The 21,773-nt window shown below is 54.2% G+C and overlaps 1 protein-coding gene across 1 annotated transcript in view; it reads left to right on the forward strand.

Annotated features, from left to right (window-relative positions):
• The window catches only part of ADARB2 (adenosine deaminase RNA specific B2 (inactive)), a 374,800-nt gene that overhangs the window by 345,193 nt on the left and 7,834 nt on the right, over positions 1-21,773 (forward strand). Inside the window, exons 5-7 of the mRNA XM_061181674.1 lie at positions 6,512-6,680; positions 8,431-8,582; positions 16,220-16,388. Of these exons, the coding sequence (XP_061037657.1) occupies positions 6,512-6,680; positions 8,431-8,582; positions 16,220-16,388 (490 nt within the window). The remainder of the gene's footprint in view (positions 1-6,511; positions 6,681-8,430; positions 8,583-16,219; positions 16,389-21,773) is intronic.

A 21,773-nucleotide genomic window follows, 5' to 3' on the forward strand; every position in this document is an offset into this window, starting at 1 on the left:
CATTTTTTTCTTTTTGGTTGCGCCGGGCCTTAGTTGTGGCAGGTCTGCTCGTTAGTTGCGGCTCACCGGCTCCTTAGTTGTGGCATGCGAACTCTTAGTTGTGTCATGTGGGTTCTAGTTCCCTGACCAGAGATCGAACCCGGGCCCCTGCATTGGGAGCGCAGAGTCTTAACCACTGTGCCACCAGGGAAGTCCTTCCCTGACATATTTAAGCTGTTTATTTGTGCAGTTTTTCCTTGTATCATTTATTTGTTAAATTCCTTCCTTCATTCACATATTTGTCAGATTTTTAATATTCTGAGTTAATCCCCAGGCTTTTACCTTCCTTCCTTGTTGTTAATCTACCTTTTACTCTGTGTTCTTGGGAGGTTGGCCCAGTGGGGCAGCCACTTAATTAAAATGTAACTTGATGAGTCCTGTCTGGGACACAGGCTCTCGCCTGCCCTTGGCCCTGACTTGGAGCATCACGATTTCTCTGGGACACAAGTAGTCCCTGCGGCAGCTGGTCTGTGCTGGAACTCGGGGCCCCTTTCCACCCTCTGCATTTCACTCCTCTGCACCCCCAGGGCTTCTTCTCCAGCAGACTGTGGAAGTCAAGCCACCCTCCTCCATTGCGCCAGAGTCACAGATCTGCTCCCTCTGGAACCCTTTCCTTCCCATGGGGGCTGGAAAGGGAGGAGAAGCAAACCACCCTCTCAAACCCAAACCTGGACCACATTATTGAGCCCGTTGTCAAGCGATGGCTCTGACTGCTCCCGGCATTTCCATGAGGAAGCGATTCTTGAGGGGCTGTTAATAATGATTCTTATTTGATATGAAATTTATAATTTTGATAACATTTTCACATACACTAATCAGTTGATTGCTCCGACCCCGAGAAGTGGGAAAGGTGGTAATCTTTATTGTCGATTCTAAGACGTACAGACACCAAGACCAAGAGGCCGGGTGACCCTCACATCTTGTGGGGGTGGCGCTAAAATGCGGCTGCAGATTCCCGTCCTTCCTGCCCAGGTTGCCTCTGGACGCTGCTCCGGGCGTGATACTGAAGGTCTGTCCGTGTAATTGTTTATTTCTAAGGTTATTAAACAGCCAGAAGAAAAGAGTTTCCTAGTGTATATTTTTAGAAGTTTACATTTAAACCTGTCTTTTGCTAGCCTGGCCTGCAAAACATATGCAGAAGCTATGGTTTGTACAAACACTCTTTCCCTTTTAAGTTAATGTGCAGCTTTAAACATACATGAACATCTGAGATTTATAAGTGCCCTGAAGAAGTGCACCTCCCTTGAAGTCGGGCAGGAGAGAACACAGCCCAGAACAACCCCATCCAGAACGACAGACGCTCTGGGCAGAGTGGTCAGGCCTGTCTTATAGGGGGAAATCGTAAAGTTAATCGTAAAGATTAACTCAGCAGTGGAACATTAGCAAACTTTTCTGAGTCGTGTGTTGTAGGAGGTGTTTGCTGCGTGCGTTTCGCTCAGGTGAGCACGGGAGGTGGAGAATCTCATTTGCAGGGTCCATGCCGGGCTCTGGCTTGAGAAGAACTGGCACTTAAACACTGTTTTCCCACTTGCACTCGATAAATCCTGACAGTTTTAATACAGGCGAAACTTCTTTCAGTTCACCAGGAGCACTCGGGAAAGCCCATCTTCACAGAGCCCTCGCAGAAGCAGGATTCAGGGACTTTATTCCCCATATTCCAAAACTCTTTCTTTCCATCTTCTCCCTGAGTGACTGGCAATTACTTTCATCATAAAATTAAAAGCGGGCTCTTTTATTTATGCCTGGTAGGGCACAGGGAGATAAGCAGCAGCAAATGAACTGGACAGAAATCCTAAATAGAAGCCCTGGCTGTGACGAAAGATGGTAAATTATCATCTGGATTCCAAGGAATTAATCATAATGATTGCTAAGTGGATGCCGAGAAACGTGAAGTTGACGCAGCATCTCCGTGGAGATGCAGCATCTCCGTGAAGTCACAGGACACAGGCTCAGAAGCATTAAGATCCATGGGGGCTGACGTGCCCCACAATAAGGAGTGTGATGGACAATTGATTTTAAATCTGGGGTTTAAACTGTTAGGTTTAAACCACAAAATGCAGGATAGATTTACCACTGACCCCGCGTAGCACGCATGCTGACTTGTTTATGGTAAATGTCCCTCCTTAAAATAGAGGGGAAAAGAACAATAGGCCCAGCCAGCCCACTCCCGACTCGTGTAGAGATGAACGGTAGTCTAGTCTGGAAGAAATCACCAGGTGCAGATGGGTCAGAGCCCTGACCCTGGACCACTCCCCCACGGAATGCCTTAGTTCCTCCTTCTCGGGAAGGAGGTGCGTGTGAGGAAATACATAAAGAAAGGAGGAAGACAGAGTTTGCGCTGCATTCTTTTGAGATCAGATCCCCCTATCAAAGCTGCTCAAATGCTCTGCATTTGTATGATCATCAAGACATAACCCAGCATTTAATTGCCCAAAAGATTTCACGGGGGAAAAAAACCCAACACTATTTTATCTCGAGGCCATAAAACTAACCCCATTTTTTTTCCAAACTCTTAAACTACAATCTTTTTTTTTCCCCAGTGGAAACATAACCCTAAGTTTGTTAGTGAAAGAATAAAAAGAAGACACTAATATATACTGTTTGTCTTTGTGCCAGGGATTGTTTTGGGGTGTTTAAACCATGTCGTCTTATTCAACAGAACAGTCCACATTCTCCCTAATCGTGAGCGTCAGGTTGTACACGCTGGTCACGCCTGCTTGTGACAGAGGAGAGAGGGAGGGAGGAAAGAAGGAAGGAAGGAAGGGAGGGAGGGAGGAAGGAAAGGAGGAAGCATGAGCAAAGTTGCTGGCCGCAGTCCTGTCCGTTAGCCAAGAATTTAATCAGCTCGGATCGCCCCCCACCCCACATGGCTGCAGGTACGACAATATTCTGAAGGGTCGGAACTAATTAATGAGCAAATGTGAAGCTGGGTGAAGCTGGGTAAAGCTGTACCTTTGAAGTGCTTTTGATTTTCAGGTACGTGCACTTAGGGTCCTGGTTTATACTCCTTTCTCACCCAGTTACCCTGTATTTACATTTTCAAGACTCATCCACCTGCTCAGGTGGCCTTGCTGGGACGTAAATCCCAGAGGAGCACTTGGTGTCCTCCCAAGTGGGGGGCTGTCACCGTAAGGAAACCCAGGCCTCTTGGTTTAACGGGGGAAAGCGGGGTCCTGGCTTCTTGCCGATGGCTTGGCCGCCAGCACCACGGCCCCTCCCTGCGGGTCCGCTCAGGGCACCTCTCAACAGTCCTGTGTCCTGCTCTGCTGGGCTTGGCGATCCCCAGGGTTTAGGGCTCTGGACACCCCGCCAGCAGGAGCCTGGGAAAGAGGACGGTCCCCGGAGCTGAGGCAGGTGGAGCTGGGTCAGTCCCAGGTCAGGGACTTCCGGGCGGAAATTGAGCAGGAAGGCGGCTCCCGCTGATGAAAGGGTCGGGAGAGGGGAGGCGAGGGGCTGTCCATCTCACAGGGGCTCATACCTGCGTCGTCGCCGTGAGCGAAAGAGTTTTCACTAACCAACCAGATGGTCAGCAGTCATTGGAGCCAGAAGTAGCTCACGTCCCTCAGTCCAGAAAAGACTAGACCTCATCCGGAGGTTGGCAACAGGGCACGTGGGGAGATCCGACTCCCTAGGGCCTGCATGGGGTTCCCTCTGAGCTCCTCATCCACAGGGCAATGCACAAATCTCTACGCATAACTAACTGTCCTCCTAAAATTGGTGCATTTGCAATGGTTAGAGACTGAAAGCCCTGGGACACTGTTGCCTTCCGATTTGTGGAGACGCCATAAATCAAGATCCCAGGGGGAGAAAGTCCCCCACCCCCCATCAAAAGTGAAAATCTTTCCTGTCAGTCTCAGTCCTAGCACATCTGTCACAGACCAGACACGTCTGAGCTGGCATTTTTAAATCCACTTGCTTTCAAACTGACTCGAGGAAATTTGGAGAATAGAAAGCTGAGACGAGTAGAATATTGAATCGCAGGAAAAGACTGACAATTAAACACAGACTTGGACCAAATAATGACTAGATGTGAAACTGCAGGAAATTCTCTGCAAATACTCAGGGTGCAAACCACAGCGGGGCTGGGAGCCTGGGTGAGAAGGAAACGGTGCAGGAGCATCGAGCGGACCGTGAAGGAGGGTCTCCTGATGCCGGGCCCACACCATGGAAGAGCCTGGCTTCCCCCAGTGGGTGGTGGAAACGCTAATGCTTGAGTCATTACACTCACTGGACACAGCCCAGAAAACAGGGCGTCAGGACCAATCACACAGCACACCGTCGGGCGGTCTGCACACAGGGTGAATGCCGTTCCTTTCTGTCTCTAGTTTCTATAGTTTGGGTATTTGTTTCTTTGATACTGGTTGGTATATTTTACCTTCAGTTTTATTCTTAGAAATTTGGTAATCATTTCCTCCATAGTCAGATGTAGTATTGTGAAAATCTATTCAGAGTTGGAAGAGGCTAAGAATTGCTTAGTCCCGGCTAAACAAATAAGAGTGCATTCCCAGAGATTTCCCAGAGTTGGAGGTGAGGGTGCATGCATGGCGTGGGAGTTCCATGCATCAGGTGTGGGCCCGCTGGAGAGCAAGCCGGCCCAGTCACCTTCGCACGACCTGGGAGGCAGTTTCCCTGGTGGGGGAGAGAGGGTGGGGTGAGTCCTTTGGGGCATGAGCCAGTCCTCGGGCTGAGGAGGGCAACACAGGAGGCCAGCCAGAGAGGGGCGGTCACTCTCCCTGGAATGTTTCTTCAGCTGTGTTTGCAGGGAGCAGTCTCAAGGGGTGACGTACAGTTTTCCTTTGGGACTTGCTAACCACTGATGACAGAGAGGTGCCGTCCCCAAGTTCAGGGACCCCCGAGCACGGGCAGCACCCGCAAGCCCCCTGCACACACCGCCTGAGATGGGCAAGGGCACCTAAGCAGGCACGAGGCTCTTGCTGCCAGCGGTGCTGTGAGTCACAATGCCCTTTGTCTCCAGTCCGGGGATCGCGTGTCTTCCATGTCTTCGAGACAGTAAGCGGCTGACTTAGCAGCAGCTGGTGGCGGCGGGTGGATCCCAGCCCTGACCCACACTCCTGCCCTTCACATCACAACGTGGGGTGTACACGCGCTGCTCCACGCCTTGCTTTTTTCACATAACGATACCCCTTAGAAATCTTTCTATTCCTCCAGAGAACTTCTCTACAGGGGCCCAGTATACAGATGAACGTACTCCGCTATAAGCAGTCCCCTACTGGTGGGTCAGTATTGGGTCACTCATATTATTTCACTTGCAAACATTGCGGTAGTAAATCACTTTTACATACATCACTTTCACACACGTGCAGAGATACGACAGCCACACCGAACAGAAGGCCAGTTGCTTCGTTCTCACCACGAACCGTGAGCTTTGCTAGGAAGCAGCTGTGCACGGCCCTCGAAGGGACCAGAGGGGGATGCGGGGGCATGGCCCCTCCTATGCCCCCCATGGGGTCATAAGGATCTCAGGACGGAAATTGCTGGATGGAAGGGAGGCTGTATTGCCGCTACCTACCTCCCGTCTGCCCTGCTGCTCTTTAGGGAAAACGGAGAGCCTGGGCCATCAAATCAGAAAGCTCGGCACGATCTCCCCGCTGCTGCCGCTGTTCTCAGGTGTCAGCCTGTTTCGGGAGCTCCTGAAATGCGGCCCCAGAAGCGAGGCCGGGGTCCCAGGCGGCTCCTGCTCTGCGCTGGGCCCAGGGAGGGGCCGCCCCACCAGGACCCCCGCACCTCCTGTGAGAGGCGGTTCCAGAGAGGGAGGCGCTGGCCCGGGCGTCCTGCTGTCCCTGCTGGCCTCTTGGGGGCGTCGAGAGTGGCCCTCGGCCCAGACGCAGAGACATGCCCCAGCTTCAGGGCAAAGCCGCCGAGGTGAGCGGAGCAGAGAAGCAAGTGTCCCTTCGTGCAGGAATCCGGGGCCTGGTCTGGTGGCTCTGAGGGGCGCTGGCTCCACGCAGGGAAGGTGGCCGACGGTCCTGAGTTTGCCTCAGAGGCATAGGCGGGCGGGCAGGGACTGGCCTGCGGTCTGTCCTCACAGACATCCTCCCGTCCTGAGCACAAGGTCCTCCCGTCCTGAGAGAATCTTCCAATTAAGGGACGAATCTTCCTCAACCACAGGCCCGTGTCCCGCCCTGTCTGGGTCACACACACATGGGGAGACACGGCCCTCAGGTCCATGAGGCCAGGAATCGGGGTTCACACACTCGGGGCCCCACTGGGCTGGGATTGGGGAGTGAACAGAGTTCTGGCCGTGACTCCGGCCTCACAACTGAGCCAGGTGTGCACACGCCACACACCCCCCCCCCAGTACCTTTTGCCCCACTGGCTGGCTATTTACAGGTGAACTTGAGGCTTGGATGCAGGGGGCGTGGGGGCGGTGCCGGGTGAGGTGGAGAGCAGACCCACTGCCCCACGGGGAGGGCAGCAGCCGCAGGGCTCTGACGCCTTCTCTGTCCACCAGGCCTGGACGTCAGGCAAGCCCAGGTCGTCGTCCTGTCCTCGGGGACCAAGTGCATCAGTGGCGAGTACATCAATGACCAGGGGCTGGTGGTCAACGACTGCCACGCAGAGATCGTGGCCAGGAGGGCGCTGGTCCACTTCCTGTATGCACAGCTGGAGCTGCACCTGAGGTGAGTGGGGATCCTGGGGGGCCATGCAGCCCCCAAGCCTGGTGTCCCTCTATCCCGGCCGACCCTGGACGTGCCAACGGCCACGCCCCGAAAGCACACCAGCCCCTCCCAGACTCCAGGCCGAGTCTGTTTCCCTCCCCAGGCCTCGTCCTGGGGCCCCCAGGCTCAACTGCCCGGACGATCCCAGCCAGCAGCTCTGAACCCTGTCCTCCTGTGTGGGGTGGGCTCTCCCTGCACCCCGCCCCGCAGCGAGAACCCTTCCTGCACCTGGTCCCCAGGCACCACGACGGAGGCGGCCAGTGATGGGCTCTCTCTCCCTGTTTCTGGCCTCCTCCTCCTCCCTGCATGTTTGCATCTTAAAGGGGGTGTCTGTAATGAAGACCCTGAGCAACGTGCCCAGATGTGGGATGCCTAGTGCTGTTGGGCAGCCACCAGGAAGCAGCAGGCTGTCCCCTGGGGGGCGTCTCCCTCTACGACCCCCTGAGCTGTAGCAGAATCACGGGTGGCTGTAGGCACAGCGTGTGTCTCTGCCAGAACCGCTGTCCTTCCACACCCTCCGGAGCAGCGTTCCTCAAACCCACTAGCAACAGGGGCCTGGGGGCTTCAGGCAGCGACTGCCGCCTGCCCTTGGTGTGTGCAGGGGCCACACAAAGGGAAGGCGGGTCCAGACGCGCTGAGTAGACTCAGGAAAGCGATGCCTTCATACACACAGTTAATTTCTGTCTGAGCCCCTGATTTGCAGTTTCTCCTTGGTTCCAGGCTGGCGGATGGTGTGGCCAGGGTGGAATGTGGGGAAGGGAGTTGGAAATCTCTCCAAATGTGGGAAGGGTTTCTCTCCTGAATATCCAAGTGCCAGGTCAGAAATGTTTCCAAACACCCCTAACTCTGGATGTGTCACCGTGGCCCCGGGCTGACGTTTAGGGCTGGCTGTGTGCTGGCAACAAGCTGCAGGCCGGGGGCACCCAGGCCCCTGCCCTCAGGGGGTCGGGGTTAGGGGATGGAGACCAGCAACGGCTGCAGAAAACCAGGGCCAGGCGTTTGCTCCGAGGTTTTGGGGAGGGGCTGGGGGGCCGGGCAGCAGCAGGAGCAGAGTCAGGGAAGCAGGAAGGCTGGTGGGACGTCTCAAGGGTTCCTGGGGAGAAAATGTCTGTTCTGCTGCCTGCGTGCTCTCAGAAGCCATCACCCGTGGGGCAGAACGTGTAAAAACAGCAAGACTGGCAGGAAGGAGCCGCCCGTGACTGGCGAGAACGGGTCTGGGAGGGGCCACAGCTAGGCCCGCTCTGTGCAGGGGGTGCCCCTCACCGCCACTGAGAAGGGGGGCACGGGGGTGTCGTGTGGGGAGGACAGCCCCAGGGCACGGCCGAGGCGGAAGAAGAGGGGTCCCTGCGCCGGATTCCTCACTGGGCTGCGGCCAAGCCCTGCCTCTCTATCCCTGTTCTCCGTCTAACAGAGAACCACCTGCCCACGGCGGCCGTGTAGAGCGCAGCGTCCTGCGGGCACACAGGGAGCATCGTGACCCACAGGCAGCCGTGTTACAGACACTTACATTCGGGGCCATGTGTACCGAGGACGCTGGGCTTGTGAAGGATGGGCTTGACCGCGGGCGGCGGGGAGGGCGAGGATGCAGCCTCTGCGGGCCGGTTGCTCTCACCCAGCTGCTCCGCGGCTGGTCCAGAAGGTTTCATGCAGGAAATGGATCGGGCGCCCCGGCCGGCCTCCCGTAGCTGACGGGGCCCCTCTCTGTCCCCAGCAAGCGGCGCGAGGACAGCGAGGGCTCCATCTTCGTGCGGCTGCAGGAGGGCGGCTACCGGCTGAGGGAGGGTGTCCTGTTCCACCTCTACGTGAGCACATCCCCCTGCGGAGACGCGCGGCTCCACTCGCCCTACGAGCTCACCACGGACCGTAAGCGCCCAGCTTTCTGCCTTTGTGTTCGAACAGCCCGAGACTGTCCTCCCTGGTTGGCGGGTCCCGCTGTCCGCTCAGACACCGCCTGCCTGCCTGAGTGGCGCGGCCCTGAGAGGCAGGCGAGCGCATCTGCAGCATCGGAATGGCATCCTCTAAAACCTCGGTCCCAGGGCCCACATCTCTAGGGACAGCGTAGCTGGAGACGTGACAGAGGCTCTCTAATTGCTGGGGCCCCGTCGCTGCAGTAGGTCAGGCAGCCTGTGGCCAGGATACAGAACAGGCTGAAGCAGCACAGAGGCGGGCCATGTGGAGGTGGAGCTGACCCCAGGGCTGTGTCTGCCTCCGTCTGCACATGGGGGAGGATAAAGACGTCTCCCCGGGCACCTGGCCTCTCCCACAAAGGGTGTGAAAGCCCTGGGCGGGACCTGCCCTCTCGGGTATTTTAGGAGAGCAGGTGACCACAGACGCAGTCGCGTCCACCCAAGAGGTGACACCATGGTCCTGGGGGGAGGATACCGCAGCCTCCTCTGTGCAGGTCTCAGGGGGTCAGTGTCTCCCCAGGTGCCATTAGGAAAGTCTGTTACTGACGCTACGTGTGTGCGTTACACATGCTCGTATACACACCACACACACACCCACGCAGACACACGTGAACCCCTCCAGAAGCAGCATGAGGCAGATCTGACGGGGGCGGGGAAATGGAGTATCTGTGTGTGATGAGGGGTCAGCCCCTGCTTAAGATGCTGAGGCACCCATGGCTCGTTGTGCTCGGAGGGAACCTACAGCAGAAACAGACAACACAGTTATTGAAGGCGTGTTTGGGCCCTGACCCCCCACGGAAGGTCCACTTGTGTTCTAATTACCAAGGGAAGGAGCGATGAGCACTTTCTGAATGCCGGCTGCATCCTGGTTCGCGGTGAGTGCCTCCGCCTAAGATAAGGACGTGCAGGGAAATAGCTCTCTTTAAAACCCTGCATGAATTTAACCTATTTCTCTAATACTCAGATTATATGTGGGTCCAAAAAAATGCCTTCTGCTTTTACCAATGTTCCTCTAAGCCCATCGCTTTCCCCTTTGGGGAATGGTTGGACAGAGTCCCCTGTAATAGGGTACCGGTAACATTTTCATTGCTGTCTCAGCACGGGCCGCCCTCCTGAACAGCACAGGCTGGGTGGCTTAGAAACAGCAGACATGGATTCCTCAAGGTTCTGGGGGCCGGGAGTCCAAGATCAAGGTGCTGGTAGATTCGGTGTCTGGTGAGAACCCGTTTGCTTGTACACAGACGGCGTCTTCTCGCTGTGTCCTCACCTGGAGGGAGGGGCAGGGAGCTGGGTGGGGTCTCTTTATAAGGACACTGATCCCATCATGGGGGTTCCACCCTCATGACCTCATCACCTCCTAGAGGACCCACCTCCTGACACCATCACCTTGGGGGTTAGGTGTCAACATACAGAATCTGGGGACACACACATTCAGACCATAACACCCACCTCTGGAAAGTCAGTGGGAGAATCAAGTCAAACAGAGAGTCACGAAAGGGAACCTATTCAATGTCAGGGAACTTTCAAGGAGCTGCCCCAGGAGGAGAGCAGGCTGGGGGACCGGCAACGCGAGCAGTGGGCTTGGCCCCTCCAAAGGCCCCTGGGGTTGTGCAGTGTTCCTTCTGACCGCACAGCCTCAGAGAGAGAGAGAGAGGAGAAAACGTGAGAATTCATTTTCTTGGAGGCGCTCGTCAAGCTGGATCTACATGGTACCAATTCCCCACATGAAATTGTGAAATATGGTCCATTAGCTACTTGGAATTATCCTTCCATTTTCTCTCAGAAGACCTGGCATCGTGGAGACGCAGCCAGGAGCCCTCTGGTTCCAGGAGGAAAAGTCCCGCAGAACACTGGGGAGGCCCTGACTCACCAGCTTCCTGCCGGCCGGAGTCGGGGTGGCTGAGTGAGGACGGGGAGCCTGTCCCACCCCGCCCCCCCGAGACTGCGCTCTCTGCCAGGGATGGTTCCAGCTCATCAGCCTCCCCGGCCTTAATTCCAACTTGCAAAGCCGGTGGTTTAGAAAAACAAGCAGATACGTTCTCAGTGCACCCTGGGGTTCTCCTCCAGGCACAGATGTCTTTTACTTCGTGGTGTCTTAAGAAGTGGCAGGTGCAGGTAGAAGGGACAAAACAAATCGTTTTCCCCACATTTTTGCTGCAGATGTGCCTGCAGAAATGAGAAGCTGCTCCTAGGTTATTTCGGCTGGTGTTTCTCCCCAGGGTTCCCACAGGGGCCCCAAGCGGGCATCTGGCGGGTCTGTCCCTCAGACGGCCAGCCAAGTGTCCTGCATCACCTTCCTTACTCGTCGGCCAGGGCAAGAAACCCCGAATGCCTGCCATCCCCCAGGTGGAGGACCTTTACAGGTGGCTCAGCCTTTTCCATTTCCCAAGGCACAAACACCCCGGAATTGTTTAGTTTTAGAGAGAATTGGCTGATGTGCAGATGGGGTGACCCTGCTGGTGGCTCACTCTCAGGGTGCCTCCTTCCCTGGACCTCGGAGGAGGGGGTGCGGGTGATGGGGATCCTTAGGGGTCCCCTCCGGGGCAGAGGTGACAGTGACAGGACCCCTGGGGGCAGGGCCTGCCCGAGGGGCGTTTAGCAGGGATGGGCGCTCCCGCCTCCTGCAAGTCACCCCTGCAGAAGCCCAGCCTCACTGCCCCACAGCCTCAGGGTGAACGCTCCTGAACAGGCCCAGGGCACCCGACCCTGAAGGTCACGGCAATGTCCTCGCGTCCACAGATGCAGAGCATGACATGCTCAATCCTCTCCCCGGAGGGGTCACACCCGGGAGAAGCTCTGGCCCTGGACACCGAGGCCTCCAGCTTCTCACCCGCAGCTGCTCCGGGAGCCACCCCTCCACCGGCCAGCATGTCCCTGCCGATCCTGGTCACTTTGGTTGGTTTGATTGTCACCCCTTGCTTGGTCTGCAGGAGCCGTCGTACATCTTTCTGCACAACCCACAGCCATGGTGCCGGGGGTCACCCCTCCCTCTCTCACACACAAGTACACACATGAACACAAGCACACAGCACACACGCACAACAGGTGCCTGACGTACGGGACCGCGGACACACCTGTTCAGTGATTAGGTCTAAGGGAAGTTCTCAACAGACCTGCCCAGATGGCCCCCTGTCCTTTAAGAGGGAAGGAAGGCAGAGTGAACCCCAGCAGAGAACCAAGTCTGACCCGCCTGTGGCAGAGCCCCCCGCTGTCCACCAGGGACTCTGGCCTCAGCTGTCGCCACACCCCTAAAGGTTCCATGAGTTGCAGGAGCCCCAGACCCCTGAGGCCCAGTTCAGGCGCTCTGCAGCTAAGGGACAACACACAGCCCCACTCCCGGGGACACCTGTGGCTCCAGAAATTCTAAAGTCCCTGGGGTTTTTTTCCCTCAAAAACATTCACCTGGACAGATCGTAGATTCTCCCTTCCTAGAGTCCTTAGAAATGGACTCAGTGTCCGTTGGCCGAGATATCTGGGGAGGCGTGCTGCCTGTGAGCAGGTGTGCACAGATTTGGTTGTTTCCAAACCCGACTTACCTACAGCACTGCCAGAAAGTTTCTACAAATGCAGGTTCCTGCGCCCACTCTCCCAAGATTCTGGTGCCTCAGGATGGAGTGGGTCTGAGGGGCCGTACTTTTAAAACTTCCCCAGTTATTCTGAGGATCAGCCATATTCTGAGCCCCCGGGTTCAAAACCCCCTAACCTGTCTCCTGCCCCATTGGTTTCCTATCCTCTCCCACCAGAGGGCGGGCCTGCGTGCAGACGGGAGACTGGTGGAGCGTCTGCAAGGCCCGCAGACACGGGGGCGGAGGGGCAGACGCGGAAGGTGTTGCTGGCGGGGCCGGGGCAGATGCGGCTTCCCCGGTGGGGACAGAAGGAGGCCACACATGGGAGAAAGTCCTCTGGCCACAGGCTCTGAGGCGGAGGTCGTACCCAACTCAGAGATGCTCCATCCCAGGGGTCCAGACCCACGGGGATGAGTCCACTTCCAGAGTGGCTCTGGGAGGCCCGAGATAGACCAATGGCAGTTCTGATCAGAACCTAAATGAAGAGATCAATGAAAAGACCCGGGCTGGTCACGGTGGCTGGGTGACCGTTCTCCTTCCAACTCACCAACACTCTAATGCAAATTCCTCTTGCTTGGCAGGTTCTTTAAATAACCTAGAAAATTCAGTCCTTACTGCCATTTTACAAGAGTTTAACAACTTAGTTCAAATCTCCGATCTATCTCCCACAAGAAGCCATGAGAAATAGCATGATTACATCACACAGCTATCTTACAAGTGTGAACTGAATGCCTGTACGTCTGAGCCAGTTCTAGTCTTTGTACATGACGGCAGCTCAGGAGATTGCCCCAAAATCCCATAGGAAGTCAGGGAATCTAAAATACACTTCCTGACGCCCCGTCTTCTGATGTGACTACTGAGCTACAGAGCATGCAACACATGATAATATCCGTGCATTGTAGGGTCGATGGATTTAAATGGCTTCCTAACTCACATCGTCACTGTCACCATCCTCACCAGGTAGGACAAGAACACCCACGTGACCACATGACAAATATTGTAGATGTCATTATTACAATAAATGGTAGGCCACATCATGGGTATACCTTCTGGGATATACCTTTTGAAGCTTATTTGGGGTTTAAAAATATTGTCTTCTTTCCTATACTTTTTTCCCGTTTCTGCTTCTTTCTCTCCCCTGCACCACTGCAGCAAACATGCATCACATTTTAGATAGACCTTTGCTCCCTCGGTGGACTTCCTCAGTCGCCATCTGATTCTCTCCTGAAAATAGAATATTCACTTGAACAATTTTCTTAAGCATATTACCAGCCACACTTTATCTTGACATCAGGGTCCGAAAGTAAGGGTTTTAGATGAACAAACACTTCACTGAAGAGTCTGATGAGATGGAGTATCGGAATTAGCTGAGAACATTCTTATGGGTTTGGGAGCATTTGTGTATCCACGCAGGCAGGGTCTTAATGCTCCACACTTGCACTGTCTAGGGCACACGACAAATCCACTGCAGATGATTTAAGGTCAGTTCCCCACAGTTTCTGGTTGGATTGGCATTTAGTTCTGCTTGAAGCAGCATCTTCAACTCCCTCCTGCCTCTCGCAATTAGGCAAGAAAGAGCCAGGGTAAATGAGCTCTGCAAGATTGCGATGCTCAGAGCCACTGGGACTGATCACACTTGTGGAGCTGGAGGAGGCAGCCGAGACTCAACACCTCTGAAAATAAACACTCGTTAGGAGCATCTCATGCACCTGGCTCTTCAGGAAAAATTCAGCTACCTGAAAACTTTAGGTTAACTCCTAGAAACCAGTTATTACTCAAGCCAGGCCTCCGGGTTGTCATGGCCTTAACAGGCTACAAAGTCTGCTTCAGGGAAAGTTAGTTGCACAGAAGCACTGGGTAAGAATTCAGAAGAGCCTTACAATGTAATAGGTGACTTTCCAGGTCTGGAAAATGACACAATAGTTGAAGCATTGGGAGAATGGTGAGGATACTATTGAATATAATTACCAGAAAGAGAGGGACAGCAAGTACCGTATTTCCTAAGAAAGTATTCCCACACAGAAGACTTTAGTTCCTAACATTGTGGTAAATTGTGGAAACTGTTAGCTACGCTGGCCCTCCTTTCCCTCAGTGCCACCTGCCACAGGAAGTTGATGTGATAAAGACCTCACCTGGACAGTGTAAAAAGTCAGGTCAAACCAAAGTTTTGCTCAAGTATTTTTGAGTCAGGTGAAATATTTTATGTTCAATTTATTATCATCACTATCATCATCTTTGTCATCATCATCATTGTCTCATTGTCATCATCACCATCATGATTGTCTCACCATCATCACCATCATCATCACCATTATCATCACCATCACCATCACCATCATCATCACCATCACCAGAATCATCACCATCATCACCATCACCGTCATAACCATCATTATCATCATCACCATCAGCATCATCAGCATCATCAACACCATCATCATCACCACCATCACCATCCCTGTCATCATCACCATCATCACCAGCAGCAGCAGCATCATTGTCATCTGATTCCTAGTGCCATTTAAATCTGCAAAGAAGAGATTCAGGCTCTACCTAGGGGGAGGGCTGGGCATCCCTTGGCTGTGCCCCTCCCTCCCCCAGGCTCAGTCTCTCAGCTTGGTTCTTCCTTCCATAGATGACTCATAGGCCAGTCCAAATTGGATCTCATCAAGGACCTGGTTAGTAGTACAGTCAATAAGCAATCTAAAACCTCTCAAAAGTTTACTTTCTCCACGGGAGTACAGCAATTTTCTTCCCAAGAGATGGCCTCTAGGTAGTATGAATACATAGTAAAGGAACTTCAGTTCTTAGAAATCATGAGAAAATATACTGGAAATTACTTCGAGATCTGTAAGAGAACGTGCCCATATAAACCCAAATGTTATTAACTATTTGGGTAATAATTTATATTAATAATTTACCCTCACTCCAGTGCAGATAAATGAAGGAGAAACACATTTTCACAAATTCTAAAACTTACATAGAAACCTTTTAAAGAAGGCATTTAGTGTTCATCCCACCATCGTGTGTGTCAATGTTGGTATCACTATGGTAGTTCATATATAATTTGTACGCAAAGCAGTTAAGCATTTCTATAACACATTATAATCCTGACTAAATGTACAGAACTTTTTTTAAAAAAAGAAAAAAATAATAAATTTAATCTTCCTCTCGTTCAAGCTAGCTCTTCAAATAACTGGTGTGTATGGGTGTGGAGGGGACTCCGGAAAGGAAAGGCAGGAGAGCAGTAACAGGGCATCGAGACGCCCCTACCATGGGCCGGTCTTTGGGCGTAGCAGACGCCCCCTCACCGGGACTCTCGGGAGCGGCTCTGGGGTCCCAGGTCCCGTCTCATTTAGTCCCTAAGCCTAGGAGGGAGGCACCACCACTACCCCATTTTCAGACGAACTAACTGTATCACAGTAGTTTTAAGTAGCTTTTCCAAGGCTACGCAGCTAGGAAACCATAGAGCCAGGACTAAAATCTAGACGAGGTTTGCAGCCCAGCAATTGGGCCGGATCCCACCAGCCGCCTGAGAACTAAGCATGGTTTTTACATTTTTTAATGGCTGGAAAGGGTGAGAAGAACATCTCCTGACACATGAAGGTGACGTGGAACCCAAAAGTCGGTGTCTGTAAATGCAGCTCCTTCCCTGGCCCGTCTGTGCTGAGAGCTGGGCCGCAGGTCCAGGGGTCGGACCAAGACCAAACGGCTGCAGAGCCTCCGATGGTCACTCTCCAGCCCTTTGCTGTGACGCCGGCTGAGCCTGGACCAGAGGGGTTGCTGTGTCCCAGCTCCTCCCGTGTCTGTACAAGTCCGTCCCGCCCGGCACTTACCTCCAAAGCTGCTTCCTCATCCTGAACGCGGGTGGTGGCACCGGGGTCACTGGAGTTGCTTCCCAAAGAGCTCCCCTCTTCTTCCCCTCCCCTCGGAGCCCCCCCGTGACCACCCTGTGTCCCCCCGCCCCTCATGTGTCACCCCCACCGTGTCCCCAGCCCCCGTGTCTCACGCAGCTCTCGTCCCCTAGTAAGCAGCAGCAAGCACCTGGCCAGGAAGTTCCGGGGGCACCTGCGCACGAAGATCGAGTCCGGGGAGGGGACAGTGCCCGTGCGTGGCCCAGGCACGGTGCAGACGTGGGACGGCGTCCTGCTGGGCGAGCAGCTGGTCACCATGTCCTGCACGGACAAGATCGCCAGGTAACGGCCCCTCTGTCCTCTGCACGAGTGCCGCCCGGGGATGTGTTTGGCGGGGGCAGGGACAGGGACTGTGGTCCCAGAGGGGGGCCTGGCCGGGTGCTGAGGTGCACTCCGAGGTCCCGGACTCTGCCCTGTCGCCCCCGAACTCCACACCCGCCACGGGACGTGGCCGCCCGCTGCCCCACACACAGTTGTGCACCGGCCAGGCACCTTCTGTACCATCACGGCCTGGCTGGAAAGCCGGACAGAGCCGTCAGAGAGGCAGGTGGGGCCGAGGAGAGGCAGACACCCAGGGACTCGGGAGCCAGGGCAGCGGGGACCCCAGCCCCGACCCCAACCCTGACCCGAGCCTGCATGCGGAGGGACCGTGGCCCAGGTGCACTCGGTGCCTCTGTGAGGCTCCCTAGACTACAGAGCAGGTAAAACCTCAGCCCTGGCGAACAGGGATCTGAAATCTCGAGGGAAATTACCAAACGGCTGCAGGAGAAATAAGGCCTTTTACTCCCCTGGAGTGACTGCCCCTGGCCTGACTGCAATACAGCAAAGCACTGATTTCTGCATCAAACGGAACTGCCCGTAGTCGTCAACTAGCTCATCTTTCAGAAGGAAACGTATCCTCCTTTGTAATGTTTTCATCTATTCATGAAGTGGGGAGAAGCAGCAGTTTCCACCTTAACGGAAATTCTCTTGCTCTCCCAGGATCGCGTTGGGTCTCTAAATTAATTCTGACTCCCTAGAAAATGAAGTGAATGAATGATACAGAAGTTAAGTTTCACTGTCTCTAGGATCTTAAATGTCAATTGACAGAGAATTAAACTTGCTACAAAGCCCGGGTGATGTGGGGCGTCAACAGTTCTGATGCTGAAAGCGCGGCATCTCTGCACCGGTGCCGAATCGAATCTCGGAGACAGAGTTTTAGGTGAAGTAGAAAAGGACAGCTTTATTGTTTTGCCAGGCAAAGAGGGACACAGCAGGCTCCTGCCTCGAAAAACTATGTGTCCCCACCCGTGAGGATCTGATGAGCGGTTTATAACAATCCTTCAAGGGGGGTTGCTGACGAGATTAGGCCATGTGCACGGTCTTAGGTGGTCGGGTTTCCTAACCTTGATGGGCTTCTCTGGTCCCTTTAATCTCGCCTCGGGTGGTTTCCTGGCTGCTCCTCTCTTGATTAGCAACTGTTCGAATCTGCCCTTTGGCACCCAGGGAAGGTCACGGAGGCTGCAGTCTGTTCCCTAGAGACAAGAAATGGGGGACAGAAAGGCTTTCGTGCCCAGGAGCCCACAGGCCCCCTGGTTTCATTCCCACCAGTGATGCTCTGTTTAACAAAGTCTACTTAGAAAGCACAGTCCACGTCACGTCCCTGGGCTGAGGAGGATTCTAACTGCTTTTGAGGGGGGACATGCTGGGGACATCGGGATGCCCGTGGCTCTGGGCAGGCGGGGGGCCGCCCCAAATTCATCCAGGAGTTGATGCAGCTCATGGGTAGCCCTGCCAGTCACCTGTCTAGTCCCCAAATCTGGTGGCCCAGATGGTGGGGGGCACAATGGGGCAAGAGGGGCCTGGGGGGCATGGCACCAGGTCCCCTCCCCCCACTCAGTCCCCTGGGAGCCCAGCCCACCTTCCCAGGACTTTCCTCGGGTGTTCCCTGAGCATTCTCCTCACTCTCCTCTGTCTCTGTCTCTCTCTCTGTCTCTCTGTCTCCCCTGTCCCACCTTCCTCCCTGGACAAGCCCACCATCTCTGCCTCTCTCCCTGCAACCCCCGTGATGCCCTCCCCCTCCTCGGCCTCCCCTCCCCCTGCACCCCGTGTCCTGCACTGGAATCCTATTCACCCCCACCATCTGCTCCTGCATCTAAGGTCTGCCCCTCAGGGGATCGCTGGTGCCACCGTGAGGCGTGCATGTGCAGGTTAGGGTCCCGTCTCTGCAGGTGGGCACCCATCTATCGCCCAACGGGAGGCGGGAGCAGAGACGTCCAGCTCTGCAGGGTGCCGAGCGAGGCTGGACTGGAGCGGAGATGGGGCAGGCGTGGGGTTTCCTTCGTGATGACGGCCGTACTCAGAAACGCGGAGTCGGGGCGAGGCTTTCGTGGACGGGGCAGTGGAGGGGTGGCCCCCGACCATGCTGGACAGTGGGCAGGACTCACACAGGCTGAGCGGCTGGGTCAGACCTGGCCCAGGACCCAAGCATGTGGAAGGGGTCGACCCTATGGACGGAAGCTCTGTGCAACATTCCCACGAGTCCAGTGGTCAGGGTGGCCTCCCAGGGAAAAGGGCTGCATTATGTGAATGTCATTATCATCAAACTCACTCCGAAGACGTGGGAATCAGGCCCAGGCTGCCCCCCTCCCTAAACCGGGCGCACAGCCGACAAGAGTCTGCAAGCGCATGCAGGTCCCCAGGCTCCTGGGGGCACATCACGCTCAGCATCATGTGGAAGCACACCTGGGGCGTCACCGGGAGGTTGGAGAGTCTGACGGACCAGCATCAAAGCCAGGATGCCCAGCACCGCAGACTGGATGTGGGCAGAGCACCCCGGCCGCAGAGAGAGCTTTCTCCCCCTTCCATGGAAAAAAACACCCAAGGCCGGAAGTGGGGATACACCAGCTACATTTTTTCCCTTTAAAAATAATTTTGATGCTGACATAGCAGAAAATGAAATCTAATTTCATCTCTTTGGAACAGAGTCGTTGGAATTCCCAGGAAAATTCTTGGGCCATGAAAGTCTTTTGAAAATGAGATTTTTGGCCGAAAAGGAATTTTAGTTAAAGCCCTGGAGCAAAATACTATCTTGCAGATAAAAGCTGGTTCCAATGCTCAAGGGATAGTGGATACCTCTCCCTTGGGTGAATGGCTTCCATCCATAACAGAACCAAACCTGAGACTCTGTGGCCACAAGATCCTAAATGCACCTAAGGCTATACGTTCTCATGCCTGCAGATAAAGGGAAAGTGTGATGGGACCATCTAGTCACACCGACTGGTGGAAACAGCCCACAGGGAGCGGCATCACACATCTGAAGTTCCCCTCACCCCCCATTAAAACATAAAAGACAGTAAGAAACATTAGGAGACTTGAAAAGTAAAAAAGACGACCAGCCAGTATCCCAGCCGTCACCGAATACAGCAGGCACCTTGGCTATAATCGCCTTAACCTTTCTCCTAAACACAGGCTTTTTCCTGTCATCAGGATTTCGCTGCTTCAGGCAGTTTGCTTACAGTCCATCACTGAACACTATCATCCTGGCTCCTTTCAAAGTCACGGGCACTGAATCCACGTGCAAGGCTGGGGGCACCTGCCTACTGCTGGATCCCTGGGTGCTCACAAGTGGTTGCTCCGTGCACCATGTTTCCAGAAATATCTCTGTGCGGAAGTATTTTTCCAAATCTCCGAGTACAGACTTAGGACATACTCCCCAGAGTGGGGTTACAGAGCCCAGAGTATGGGGTAAACAGAAGCAGTGGGGTCTCCTAATGCCCCATAGCAGGTGGGGCCCAACGGTGGCCCCAAAAGATATCCTTGTCCCCAGACCCTAAACCCGTGAGTGTGGCCTTACCAGGCAGGATTAAGCCAAGGATGGTGAGAGAAGGCGGCCTCTAAATGCAGCTAGTGTATCCTCGTGAGCGAGGCCTTGGGGACCTGGGGACAGACGCCCAGAGCAGGTGCACAGGGGAGGCCACAGAGACGGAGGCGGGGCCCAGAGGGACGCATCCACAAGCCTCTGAGCGCCAGGTGAGCGAGGCCTGGGGGTGGGGTCTCCCCGGTGCCCCCGGGCTGCCACACCTTCACCTAAGACCTCTGCCTCCAGGACCATGAGTAAATTTCCGATGTTTTAAGCCCTTCCCCACCCACCTCACCCCCTGCCCCGGGAAACCAATATAACCAGGTAGGAGACACCACTCACTTGGCTCAACTCATGTGGTCTTTGCAAAATTACAGAACCAAAGTCATAGTGAAATCTATTCCTAAAATGCCACCGCTCATGCCAGGCTGGTGCAGACCCAGGGAAACTGCAGAATGTGGGTTGTTTCACCAGGTCCAGGAAACTCGACCTTCAACCCACGAGTTAAGGTTGGAGGCGCCTCAAAGGGTTGGATTTTCCTGCAGCTCAGAGATAAAACAGACCAAGCCCTGCGCCTCTGTGAGCCCAGGACAGATGACAAGTGTCACTGTGAGGCCCATGTTCCCATGGACGTGGCCTGGCTTTCGGGACGTAAGAAGCTGATCTGAACTGTCACTAACAGGAAACACCGGCCACCTGAAAGGACAGGCGAACCAGGGAGGGGTTTTTGCTCTAAGAATTGAGAGGCAAGTAGCATATAAAAATCTAAATCTTCTGGAACTAATGTTCCTTTAGATATGGTTTCTAATTTTAAGCACCAGAGCTTGATTATCGATTGCAATGTGTCTTTAAATGAACAGATTAAAACTTTCTCCATAAAAATGAACTGTAAAGAATTACGGCTGCTCTCCGGGGACCGAGGCCCCATCTGACTCCCCGCACTGACATCTCAGGCTGCAAGAGTTCCCCCCTCTGAGAGTGGGGACCTGGCTCTGCACCCAGCCCACCTGGCAACCGGATGGTGTTACCTACAGCTCTGCTGAAATCAGGAGGGAATGCGTTCATACTTCCAATCTCCAAATACGGGTCATTTTAAAACCACTGCTCTTACTAAACGCCCAGCCCCAAATGTTCCCAGCTTGGTGTAATAACCACTGCTCTTCCTTTACAGAAGACCGTGGTCACCTTACTGTAGCCTTTAGGGGAAACTTCACCCCATCTCCAGTGGTAAAGGTACAACCGTGTATCTCAGATTGGGACTCGAACCTCGCCAAAACCCACGGTCTTTTAACTGAGATCACACACCTGGTTTCAGGACTTAACGAAGCTCAGGTTCTTAAAGTCTCATCACAGAAAGCATTCAGTGAGAGACAAAGTGATAGGTAACAAGTGATTTATTTAGGCAGAAACACACTCCACAGAGTGTGGGCCATCTCAGAAGGTGAGAAAGGCACCAGGGTAAGGGGTTGTCAGTTTTCACAGGGATGGGTAATTTCATAGGCTAACGAGTGGGAGGAGTATTCCAGCTATTCTGGGGAAGGGGTGGGGATTTCCCAGAATTGGGCCACCACCCACTTTTTGACCTTTATGGTCTGGCCTTGGAACTGTCCTGGCGCCTGTGGGTGTGTCATTTAGCTTGCTGATGTGTTACAGTGAGCATACGCTGAGGCTCAAGGTCTAGTGGAAGTCGACTTGTCTGCCATCTTGGACCCATTTGGTTCTAATCAGTTTATGTCATGTCCTTGGGCTATGTCATTCTTTTAAAAGTTGTGCCCTGCCCCTCTCCCTCCTGTTTCAAAGGTAGTGAGTGATAAACTCAGGAATAT

Source organism: Eubalaena glacialis, chromosome 2 (assembly GCF_028564815.1).
Source record: "Eubalaena glacialis isolate mEubGla1 chromosome 2, mEubGla1.1.hap2.+ XY, whole genome shotgun sequence".
Classification (NCBI taxonomy): Eukaryota; Metazoa; Chordata; class Mammalia; order Artiodactyla; family Balaenidae; genus Eubalaena; species Eubalaena glacialis.